At 35.9% G+C, this 13,613-nt stretch overlaps 1 protein-coding gene across 1 annotated transcript in view; it reads left to right on the forward strand.

The window, feature by feature from the left end:
• LOC149771472 (uncharacterized) overlaps positions 1-13,613 on the forward strand; it is a 179,362-nt gene that overhangs the window by 10,992 nt on the left and 154,757 nt on the right. Inside the window, exon 4 of the mRNA XM_089948413.1 lies at positions 7,753-9,014. Within this exon, the coding sequence (XP_089804539.1) occupies positions 7,753-9,014 (1,262 nt within the window). The remainder of the gene's footprint in view (positions 1-7,752; positions 9,015-13,613) is intronic.

Raw genomic sequence — 13,613 nt, forward strand, 5'->3', positions numbered from 1 at the left:
ATGCAGGTTGTAGCTTTCTTATTAGTTGTACTTGTCATAGATCAAAATAGCTTATTGGATGATCTTTTGTCTGTCACTATGCAGGTTGTAGCTTTCTTATTAGCTGTACTTGTCATAGATCAAAATGGCTTATTGGATGATCATTTGTCTGTCACTATGCAGGTTGTAGCTTTCTTATTAGTTGTACTTGTCATATATCAAAATAGCTTATTGGATGATCTTTTGTCTGTCACTGTGCAGGTTGTAGCTTTCTTATTAGCTGTACTTGTCATAGACCAAAGTAGCTTATTGGATGATCTTTTATCTGTCAATATGCAGGTTGTAGCTTTCTTATTAGCTGTACTTGTCATAGATCAAAATGGCTTATTGGATGATCTTTTGTCTGTCACTATGCAGGTTGTAGCTTTCTTATTAGCTGTACTTGTCATAGACCAAAATAGCTTATTGGATGATCCTCTATCTGTCAATATGCAGGTTGTAGCTTTCTTATTAGCTGTACTTGTCATAGATCAAAATAGCTTATTGGATGATCTTTTATATGTCAATATGCAGGTTGTAGCTTTCTTAGTAGCTGTACTTGTCATAGATCAAAATAGCTTATTGGATGATCCTCTATCTGTCAATATGCAGGTTGTAGCTTTCTTATTAGCTGTACTTGTCATAGATCAAAATAGCTTATTGGATGATCTTTTGTCTGTCACTATGCAGGTTGTAGCTTTCTTATTAGCTGTACTTGTCATAGACCAAAATAGCTTATTGGATGATTCTCTATCTGTCAATATGCAGGTTGTAGCTTTCTTATTAGCTGTACTTGTCATAGATCAAAATAGCTTATTGGATGATCTTTTGTCTGTCACTATGCAGGTTGTAGCTTTCTTAGTAGCTGTACTTGTCATAGATCAAAATAGCTTATTGGATGATCTTTTGTCTGTCACTATGCAGGTTGTAGCTTTCTTAGTAGCTGTACTTGTCATAGATCAAAATAGCTTATTGGATGATCTTTTGTCTGTCACTATGCAGGTTGTAGCTTTCTTAGTAGCTGTACTTGTCATATATCAGAATAGCTTATTGGATGATCTTTTGTCAGTCAGTATCTGTTAGCACAAGTTTGTTATTGCCACTCCAGCTAAACTAGTTGGAAGATTGACATTAACCATTAGACACACTTTCATCCCATGGTCTAGCTGGTCCTAATAGATCAAAATAGTGATAGTTGCATGTCTAATAGGGTCACCACAGTGGCCATCTTGAAATGGATGGTCATATCTACATGGGGTTTTCACTAAATACCTCGTATGATATTTAGTTGGTCCAAATGAAGATGGGGCCAACTTGATGTCCAATATTTCCATCGCAGTGGCAAATCTTGTTATCACTACTCATGAATGGAAAGTCATATTGACATAGGATTTTCACCAGAAGACTTCTTATGATGGCCTATTGGTCCTATATGAAAGATGCCAATCCGAGATCCAGTATAGATGCCATAATGGCCATCTTGAAAATCTTATCACTACTTCCTCTGAATGGATAGTAACATACACATGGCATTTTCACTTAAAGTGTGTGTGTATGTTGGATCTTTAACGTAGCTTTAATAATTTTTCAGTCATATCGCTATGATTTTGTGTGGCAGTTTATAATGATTAGCACTGGGGCATCATGCCACAAACATGTAGCATGATGTCCCACCCAGTCACATTATCCTGACACCAGGCTGACAAGTCCTAACACTAACCTCTTAATGCTGAGTGCCTATCGAGGCAGCTGTTAGTACCACTTTTATAAGTCTTTGATATGACTCGGCAAGGGTTTGAACCCATGATCTCCCATATCTGAAGTGGATGCTGTAACCACTAGGCCACTGGAGCAGTTTTTCACAAAAAGACTTTTCATGATGACTAGTGGGTCAGAACTGAAAATGGTGCTGATCTGATGTCCAGTTTGGCCACCACAGTGGCCATTTTTAAATCTTGTTATTACTAATCCTCCAAAATGGAAAGTTATATTGATATGGGGGTTTTCACACAGAGACTTTTTATAATGTCTAATTGGTCTCAAGTGATTGGCCATCCTGTTACTGCAACTTTTCTTGAATAGATAGTCATATCAATATGGGCTTTTCACTAAAAGACTTTTGATGTTATCTGGTTGGTCTTAAATGAAGATGTTTCCGATATGATGTCCCATATTTCCACCACAGTGGCCATTTTGAAAGTCTTGTTATCACTTTACTCCTGGATGAAATGCAATATTGCCATGAGGTTTTAACCTGAAGACTTCTTTTGATGTCAAGTAGGTCCTAAATGAAAAATAATACTGATTTAATCTCTGATATGGCTGCCATAGTGGCCATCTTGAAAAGCATATTATTGCTACTCCACCTGGATGCAAAGTAAATATTGCCACTGTATTTACACCAGAAGACTTCTTATGATATGTAGTGGATAAAAAGAAAAATGGTTTTGATCTCCTGAAGGGGTGGTTGTATCAACATGGTGGTTTACTAAACAGCTTCTTAGTGATGTCTAACTGGTTCTAATGGTTCTTTTCAGACAGTCAGTACCAATGTGGTCATCTTGAAAATCTGGTTATCACTATTTCTACTGAATGAAGTCATATCAGTATCAGGATTTTCACTGAAAGACTTCTGGTTGGTCCTAAATGAAAATAGTACTGATCCAACTTCTAATATGACTGCCACAATGGCCATCTAGAAAATCTTGTTATCATTACTTCGCCTAGGTGGCTGATCATATTGATATTGTGCTTTCATCAAAAGACTTCTTATGATGTCAGGTTGGTACTAAATACAGATTGTTTCAGTTTGTTAACTAATATGGCTGTGGTGGCATTCATCTTGAAAATATTGTTATTGTTGCTGATTCAAAAAGGAAAGTCATATCAACATGGGGTCTCCACCAAAGACATTTTTATAATGCCTTGTAGGTATTAGATAAAAATAGTGCCAAGTCGACATCCATTATGTCCACCACAGCATTTTGTTTTGAAAATCTTGTTTTATCACTGAAGAATACATAATCAAAGTTCGTTTCTTGGAAATTCTTTTCAGCCAGTAGAGCACCAGACCCTTTGAAAGACTCTTGTTTTATTGACCAAATAGACCTACCATATTTACTATATATATTGAGACACAATAAAATAATAATGTTTTCTTCCTGTCCTAGAACTTATGGTGAAACTTATTTTACTTATGTCATATGTCCCAATTCTTAAGAAACAAAATAAATTTGTATTGAATTTGTGCCCTCCCACTGCACGTTGCAGTAAAATAGATAAAACAAAACACTTATTTGATATTAAAAAGAAAGAAACTAATCTTGTATTTTTATCATTTATTCCTTGTTTTTTCTATTACGAACATTAAAAAGAACACAATATATCCATTGAACTCTGTATATGTAGCATAGGCTTCCATACTGTAGCATGTATCACTTATGTCCGATAACACACAACATGTTGTTTATTGACATGAACATTGAGAAACAAATCATGTTTGGTTGTGCTCAAAGATTTGAATATGTTATCCAACTGAAAACTAAATCGCAAATGAGAGAAATGATCAGCCGATATTTTGAAGACAACTATCATTCATGCATGCAAAAACAACCAAAATTGAATTATATTCAGATCAACTGTATGACAGTATCTCACAAATAAAAATCATTATTTGACAACACATTCACTTGAGTGCAAGTGACAATCTTTTCGCTAGCATGGGTTACAAAAGTATCATTAAAGCAATTTCCTTTGTATACTATTTACCTGCAGACATCAAGACTCATTTATATTATAACTTCAGATGCCAGGTGGCAAATAAACATAACTGGCAGTGATCAGCAAGCTCATTCTTTGAACGTACCGCAGGACATCAACGAAAAGGGTTATTTTTATTACATCAGGACCTCAGAAGCCAACTTTGGACACTTTGAATCTGGTTTTAATGTTTTTAAAGGCTATCAATACAGAGGTTATTTTATTGCAAAGAAAGCTGACCTCGAAAGCTGACTTCAGATTCTTTTAAGTGTGCCAGAGAAGCAGATGATTTCACAGACGAGAGGGAAATAATCAGCTGATATCTTGAAGACAACTGCCATTCATTCATGACATGGTGTTGGGTACAAAATAACCAAAATCAAATTATATCCAGGTCAACTGTATGACAATATCTTGCAAATAAAAATCATTATTTGAAAATACATTCACCTGAGTGCAAGTGACATTCTTTACACTAGCGCGAGGTACAAAAGTATCATTAAAGCAAGTTATTGCTGTGTATACTATTTACCCGCAGACATTAATGCCTGTTTGTATTAATTATAACTACAGATGCCAAGCACATAGAAGCCTGGGTGATGAATAAAGACAAATGGTAGCAAGCAGCAGGCTCATTCTCTAAACTTACCGACAGGACATCAGAGACAAAGATTAATTTTATTACAAAGCAGGCCGACCTCAGAAGCCAACTTTATATTCTTTTAAGCGTGCTGATTTATGTATTTATTTATTTTTTTAATATTCAAAGATGGTCGAGATGTGGAAGCTAACTTTGATTCCTTTTCACCAGTATTCACTGGAGTTTTAAAAATGAATTGAAACAGTGGAACAGTTTTTAAAGTGACACAATATAGTGCTTCATGCATGGACATCGATGACCCAGCATTACTGAGAAGATTTGGAGAAAATAAAATCATTTGATGAATTTGTGAAGGCAAGAAGAGAAGTAAATGATTGTGCTGACAATATGATCATCAACATGGATGAAATTCTAGTGTACTTTGATCCCATTCTTGGACGGATTGACAATAAGATTGGGTTCAGAAGTGTGAGAATTAGCATGACTGGTGCAGATGTTAAAAATCTGACTTTAGTCCTTGCAATTTCCACTTCAGGCAAAGTTTTGCCTCTTATGATAATTTTTCACAGTATGAGAAAGCTAACAAAAATATTAATGCACCGAGAGAATGGATCATATGAGCGCAGGAGAAGGGTTGTGTTGATGAGATAATATTTCAGGATATTAAACAGTTCTATCTCAAGTACACATTTTTATATTTTAAAAAATAAAATTTCTGTTGGAGTGCATTTTCCAACATGTAATTTTCGAATGATTATAAAAGGTGTCCCACAACTTACAACTCAAGAAAACAATGTATCCCAGAACATACAGTGTACAAAAAAATTACTTTTCAAATTAATTTATGTTGTACCAACAAATACGGTGTCCCAGCATATATGGTAAATACAGTAGATGTAGTGGAAAGATGTGACGTTAGGCTACACTGTATACCAAACAGGTAAACAAATGTCTGACTCATCAATGATTTCTTTAGCGTTAGTGTCATTGTTCATAGAAATGCAGATATTTGCGTGACACCACTCTTAATAGATAGCTGCTGTCCACAAAATGTGTCATTATAAATTATAATCATACTGATATGTGAGCAATCAAAATCCAATTATCTAATTTGTCTTTCTGTCTGTCCAGTCTATCTATTTACCTATCCACCAGCATAGTTATCCATCCATCCATCTGTCCATCTGTCTGTTCTTCCATCCATCCATCCATCCATCTTTTTTACATATATACATGTATGTATATAAATACATATGTATATAAATGTATGATGTAAATGTTGACCACAAAGCAGTGAAAATGTCCAATTATTTCAGCATTTCTTTTAAGCTTTAATGGTTTATGACACATGTTAACATTTTTTATTTTTATTATCCCCATTCTTTCAAAGATATTCTGAGATACTGTGGTTCAGGTGACATTTGATTTCTTGAGGTTATGATGTTAATAAAAAAATTCATATAAATGTAAAGTAGTTTTCCCATAGGATACTTGTAAATTAAGGAGGATCATGAGCAAATTATACCACAAAGTTTTCAAGTAATTATTATTATGCATAATTTCAAACAAATTCGTACTTATAATAATTTGTGGCAAACAATAATAAATCCATAAAAGAAAATGTATAGAAAACAAGAATTAGACGGTAAGTTACATCAGGCTGTCTGATGTTTGAGTTAAAGGCTGTTGATGATGATGGTTCAGATGAGGTGGAGGCTGGAGACTTCTTGAGGAATTGCACAATGGAGAACTTAGTTATTGTTATCCTTTTCTTAATGTGAATTTTTTTTATAGCAATTAAAGACATGATTTGCCTATAGTAACTTTGGAACTGCTTTGACAATTTTGATCTTTTTCATTGTGAATTACTGCTATGTCATCCAGATGCTTGAAAATCACTGCCAGGTCCTTCATTGACAGGGTTCTATTTGTCTCCACGTCATCAGGACTGAACTCAGTTTCGTCTCTTATTTGCCCCTTCTCCAATGCCATAGCTTCAGTTGTAAGCTCCTCCCTATGCAATTGTAGGAGAATCTCGATATCACCTCCATTTACCTCCTCAAAGGTAGGAGAATCTCAATATCACCTCCATTTACCTCCTCAAAGGCAGCATGATGGGTCATCATGATGATGGCATTCTTATCAGCTTGCAAACTCTTAGCATCAATGTCACTCAAGTCACTGACAACCACAGGCTAGATCTTTTTCCAAACTCCATTCATGCATTTTTGTGTGACATCTGCCCAGGAATCACCAATTATGTCAGAGGTCAGCTTAATGTTGAAACTCTGCCAGAAATCTTTTATGCTTGCCTTGTCATCTGTTAGTATCTGTTAGAAACTTGGCAAAGGTTCGATGAAGAAATTAGGCCATCAGTATTCCAATAATGCCCTGATTCATAGGTTGAAATAGAGAGATGGTGTCAGGTGTTAGGAACATGACCTTAATGTTATTGCTGAGGTCATTAAGGTTGTTAGGGTGACCAGAGTACTATCAGAGATAAGAAGAATATTAAATGGCAGTTTTTCTGTCTCAAAAATCAACTCTTATTACAACTCTTATTACAGACTCGTTGGATTTGCTTGAATGATTTCCCTGGCCAAATGGTAGTTGTGCTATTTTTGGTATTTGATCCATGTGGCAAATAAACATTCCATTTTCTCTAAAGCATCTGACAGAGCTTTAATGATTTTCATGGTACTGACTGTTGATGTTTGGGCCATTTTATGAATTTGTTCACCATTGTCACAGATTATTCTTGTTGTACAATCACTAAATCCTAATGCTTTATGAATGTCATTATTTCTTTCACTACATTCAAATCTTTTAAGCACTTTCATTTAAATTTCTAAGGCAAGAGACCTAGCATTTTTCATATAAGAACACCTTTCAACAAATAATGAATAAAACATAGAATGATAATAATTAAAATCACAGAGATGAACGTTTTAAAATAAGAGAGTGGTGTGAGTGATGTTAGCACAGTAATGACCAAGGTGCCACTGTACTCACTCTGTCAGCAATGAGATGCATACATGCACATACATGTATAGGAGCTGCATATGGCAACAGCAGTGGTGTAAGAAATGATCACAGTGGTGCAGAGAGAATGTTATTTCTTCATTATAAGTTGCATTAAAGTGAAATCCTTTTTGTTATTTACATGTAAATAATGTATGTATAAAAAAAGAATAAGAAAGAGATAGAAACATAACTACATGGATTAATAGGTAGGATAATATGTGTTATTGCTAAATAAGTAATTATGTGCATTTGAATGTGTTATCTGGCTTTAATTGTCTTGACAAATGATAAAGAAAGACATTTATTGTCAAGAAATCAACTTGACTTAACATTTTCAATTTTTTTTAAAGGTGTTCTACGAGGCAGCTGGATATGTTGTCTACAACATTTGAGCCAATTAGTCATCGTGATTATGCAACAGCTCTGCATCAAACATACCCTGCATCTGCTTTTAAGAAGTTGAAGGAGGGAGTAAAAACACAGACCAAAAAACGGGGGAGGAAGAAGAAAGCTCCACCAAGAATTAGAAATGATCCCGAGTTTGCAGAGACTCTTAGCAACCAAGGTGATGGAAGCCATATTGATGCCATGACAGTATACACTGCAGACATGCCAAGTAGAGATGTAAGCCCAGAGACAGTCATATTCAAGGTACCTACATTCATTCCAGAGGACTCAAAAGAAAATCTAGATGAAGTTCAGCCTAAAATCAAATTAAGAAAGAAATCAAAAGCAGACAAAGCAGAAACAGAGACTAAGACAGAAACATTGAAGGGACGTAATAAAGATGTAGCCAGCCATTTGCCAAAAATAGGTGAAAGAGAAGAAAGTTTATTGAAATATAATGCTAAATCAGGGAAAAAAAAGAAAGAAAAATTGAAACAAGTAAATAAAGAAGATGAAGATCAACAGAGTTCAGATAGGAATTTAGAAACTGGTACTGAGACTCAAAGTGTCACAGGTAATTCCCATGGCATTCTAAAAGAAATCTTAATAGAGAACAGTGTGGAAACATTTGCCAACACTCTTGCTGAAGACATTTTGGACTCTGCATTAGACTGTATAACAGATCAAAAGGCACAGAATGAAGCAAATGAAAAGCATCATCACCATGAACATGTCAATGAAGAAACAAAACTTTCACCAGAAATTGAAATGGAGGAGCAATTAATTGATGGTCATAATCAGAACTTACCCTTTGACCAAGCAGCTGAGGAGGAGAATGCGGAAAGTGCCACAGAAATACACAAGGATAAAACTAATCAGGAGCCTAACCTTTTCCATGAGTCAGATTTGCAACAAACCAATCTCTTACTGCAGGGGGTCAAAATTAAAAAGACTCTCCCAACTGCTGTGTTGAGTCAACTTGGTCGACCATCTGGGGAGCCATTTCAGAAGGGACAACTTGAAATGACATCCCCAAACTGGGAACACATGTCCCCTATACAACAGGGAATGGGAGAGGAGAAATATGAAAGTCCAAACCATGACAGAAATGGGTCTGAGTTGTCTAAAACCTTGACAGAAGTGAATCGTGTTCGATACAGTTTGTTTGGAGCAAATGCAATCAGTACACCTGATTTCTTTATCAAAAGTCATTTATTAAAATTTGGTGAGTCAAAAGCTTTACAGAATATTACATTATTCCAGAAAAATTCTGTCATGCATGCTTTACAAAGATTGTTTTTGCAATCTTTTTTAGTAAAATTTCAATATTATTGCAAAGATGATATCATTGAGTAGTCTCAGTTCTATAAAGCTGTGGTACTATCTACACTTGTTAGAAAATAATAGGACTAGCAAGTAATTCATCAGTAGAAGTCAATTTTTTGGAATGGCTTGCCTTGGCAAGTGGGTAAAAATAATATATGTACAGCCCAGAAACCCCCATTTAGAACAACTACAAAGCTTATCATTGCAAACCCCTATGCTTTTTACTCCATATTCTTACTCCCACTGCCACATATAAGACAGTGACCTTGTGGTCATAATTCAAGATCCATCACGTATTTCACATATTGATCCCCTTTTGGAACCCTATGAAGGGAAGTTAGGATGATACCCATCCTGAAGATTGGTATGCTAGTTAAGTTTTGCACATATACTTTTTAGTTCTGCTGGTGATAGACTGGAAGAAATTATGTTCTCTGTTTATGTCATCCATCCATCAGTTATCACAAGTTTGATATCGCTGCTCATAAAATACTTCAAACCATATGCACAGGGACACATGCTCACACAGGTTTTTTACTAGAAGACTTGATGTCTAGTTGCTCCTAAATGAATGTGCCAGTATGACCTCTAATATGGCTTCCTTGGTGGCCAGCTCGAAAATCTTGTTATTAATACTCTTGATGTTCATATCACTGTAGTTTTACATGAAGAGACTTACTAGGATGTGTAGTTGGTAAATAAAAATGCGAATTTGACATCCAATTTTGCACTATGGCAGCCAATTTGAAAACTTTGTTACTGCTATTTCTCCTAAGCAGAAAGTCATATCAGCATGAGATTTTCACCAAAGGATTGTTTTATATGTTCTATGTGAAAATGGTGCTGATCACTATATTAACCTGCTTGAAAACTACTGTGAATTAATTTATGTTTAATTATTATTTTGGTAGTTTTATGAAAAGCACATTTTCTTGTGAATTTTACATTTGTCGATTGGAGAAAGGGGACCTAACATTTCCATAGAAGAGATATTGCTTCTTGGGTCTTTAAAGTCATTGTTTTTAGCAACCACACAATCCATGATAGTTTATATCCCACTAAGATGATCATTTTACTTTATATTTACAATGAGTTAAAATTTCACTGAACCCTTGCTTATCATTGGGTAAACCCTTGGTTATCACTGGGTAAACCCTTGCTTATCATTGGGTAAACCCTTGGTTATCATTGGGTATACCCTTGGTTATCATTGGGTAAATGATTGAGGCAATGGTCTTTTCATAAATGTATAAAGTAGTTTTAAAGTTCATTGCACTTTTGGTTATAGTTTTAAAGGTCACTGTACCGTTGATTGTCTTTTCATAAATAAATGGAGCAGTTTCAGAATTCATTGAACCCTTGGTTATTATTTAGTAAATGAATGGAGCAGTTTCAGAGTTCACTGATCCTATGGCTATCATGTCATAAATGAATGAAGCAGTTTTAAAGTTCACTAAATCCTTGGTTTCTTTTTGTAAATGAATGGAGCAGTTTCAGAGTTCAGTGAATGCTTAATTATCATTTGGTAAATGAATGATCATTAGAAAGGTAGTCTGAGCTTTATGAATTTTACTTGCATCATAAAGTTGATGATTACTCACATGATTTCTTATTAGATGTGTAACACTTTTAGTTATTCTGAAATTAAATATTGTTGACCAGTTTCATGTGAATGCTGTGTTTCTAAGTCATACTTTCATTTGACCTGTTATGAATGTCACAAAAGACAATAGAATATTATGCAAAATACCATTCATATTATGGCATTTTAAAGACAACTATCAACTTATAATTACCGGTACATGTAGCTTTGCTTTGATTGAATCTCTCTCTCTTCCAATTTGACTTGATTTGAAAATTATTGATTATCTTGAGAGAAAAAAATTGTACGACCATTAAATGGGAGATTTAAATAAAAGATAAACAAAAGTTTAAAAGGTAATGTTTACTAACCACATTTTTGCATGCAAAACAACAAATTTCGTTTTCAAATACATTATCCAATTATACTATATTAGGAGTAGTACCACTACCACACAAATGCAGCCATGCCAAGCTTGTTTTTAGCAACAAAAGTGCTAAAAGTAATGGCAGTCAGACAAGAGCGATCTCCACTTGGATAGAGTCAAGTCTCATCCATACTCCTCTGCTACTACCACTTACGCTAGGAAGCAGACTTATTTTGGAGACCTTGATAAGCCAGTTTCTACTTCTGGCTTTTCATGATTTGGGTGATTATAGACTTTTCTTATGCAGTGAAATACAATTTCATCTTATAATATACAGTACATATCAGTGCCATTTTTATTACTTGACCTAAAGTCATTAGTACTTTGTTTTATCTCAGTACTCTTCCTAGTGTGTGAATTCTGTCAAGTAAGTGTCTTGTATTGCATGGTGTAAGGTTGTTAATATAATTTTAGGCTTTTATATTTATCATTAGTGCCCTCCTCAAAGTATATTCATCTGATGCTTGACTGGTTTCAACTGTAAAGTGCACTGGTAGCAGAAGATAACCTTGTTATCTGTCTCAGTTGTATGGGGTGCAGTTTGGATCATACCTGTGACATATGCAGATGATGGCAAGAAAATGTGTGGGCAATCACTTGTGTCAAATTAATGTGGCAAGTGAGAGAACAAGGAATTGTAACTGTAGAGATGCAGATTCGATCTGTATCACTACTGTGGTTGCCTCAGTTAACAGATTAAGACCTTGAAGGTAGAGAGATCACCAGTCCAGAAATAAAGGCCTCATCGTCATTCTTTTCACATTAATCACTAACACCTCCCTTGCATCCATTATGGGTCATCTTGGCAGTAACAATAGGGACAGTACCAGCTCAATATGATGGGCCTTATGGACCTGTAATGGACATACCAACACATCCCAATACTGGACCTGTAAGGGACATACCAACACATCCTAATACTGGACCTGTAATGGACATACCAACCCATCCCAATAGTGGACTTGTAAGGGACATACCAACACATCCCAATAGTGGACCTGTAATGGACATACCAACACATCCCAATAGTGGACCTGTAATGGACATAAAAACACATCCCAATAGTGGACCTGTAATGGACATACAAACACATCCCAATAGTGGACCTGTAATGGACGTACCAACACATCCCAATAGTGGACCTGTTATGGACATACCAACACATCCCAATACTGGTTGCTGTGATTTATCATGGATAGCCAATACCAGAATTTGGCATCATATATTAACCATCTACAGTCAACACCTGGTCTCAACCTATGCCTGGGTTTCCAGGGACTGGGTATGGTAATATATTTTCCCAATATTACCCAGGCCTTGCTTAATAAATGAGACTGATCCAGTCATCCAAAATTTCTTATTTCATCACTGTCTTTGACTCAGGCTACATGTATTCCCAGCACCAGCATCAAAAATTGAATGGCTTTTGCCCACTACTGTCTTCCTGGAAGAATTGTGGACCAACAGCAGACAACTCTAGCACCATCCCCATCACCATCTTGTCCTCTTACCAGCTATGCTATACTTCAGTCACAAATGGTCAGTACCATCCCTCAGTTAATATCTGGAGATGAGAATGTCACAGCTTGGCTGGACCACTGGTCTTATTCACCATTTCATCACAGGCATCACATTAGGTGTGCATGTCACCCCATTCAGATGTTTTTTAGTACTCACTGTCACAAGCAGTGTCTTTTTATACTGGAATTAACAATATCCAGAAAGGATAAAATCTTCCATGCATCAGTTAAGTAAGTATCCTACATCCATTGAGCTATTGGCCAATTGATATGTCTGTATTGAAACAGCTTGTTGAGTCACTGATTTATTTCATTGTTTAGAGAAGCAGCTTCAAGACAATGAACCTTTCTTTTAGCAATGATGATTCCCATCAGACTTAGCATCACTTTCTGTAAGACACATATGCTGTTTTTCAAACATTGCAGGTCTGAGAATGTCAAAACCTGTATCAATTTCATATGGACTGGAAATCTATCTTTACGCAATAGGTGGTTCAAAATGTTACAACAGGATCCATGCTCAACTTGGTATCCATAGCTGTATTTCAGCAACCACAAGACACCATAGCCTAACCTGTTAATAACCCTGCTGGTCATGTTTGGGAATCAGTCTTGATGATGGTGTATGAACAGAGCAGCACAACACCTGCTTGCTAACACCATAACAGCATCAGTGATCTTGCAGCTTGTGGAAAGAAGTGTCTTCCACTCCCCATTCACCCTCCGTAAGGAACACTATAAAACCACATTTTTACACAGCCAATGCTGTCCTTGGTCATTTAGAGGAAGTTCAGAAATAGGCCACCAAAGAGGCAAACCTTGTACAGCCCCAGCTTCCTAGAGCTCAGCCCTCATTTCACAATAAGGACCAGAGAAACGGAAAAAATCCTTCTGCCTTCCCATAAGATAAGGAGATAAGGATTGCTTCAGTCCCAAGTTTTCTCCCCATCAGCTTTGAGACTGGTTCTC

The sequence above is a fragment of the Sinohyriopsis cumingii genome, unplaced genomic scaffold (genome assembly GCF_028554795.1).
Source record: "Sinohyriopsis cumingii isolate HCF-2022 unplaced genomic scaffold, ASM2855479v2 utg001831l, whole genome shotgun sequence".
Lineage (NCBI taxonomy): Eukaryota > Metazoa > Mollusca > Bivalvia > Unionida > Unionidae > Sinohyriopsis > Sinohyriopsis cumingii.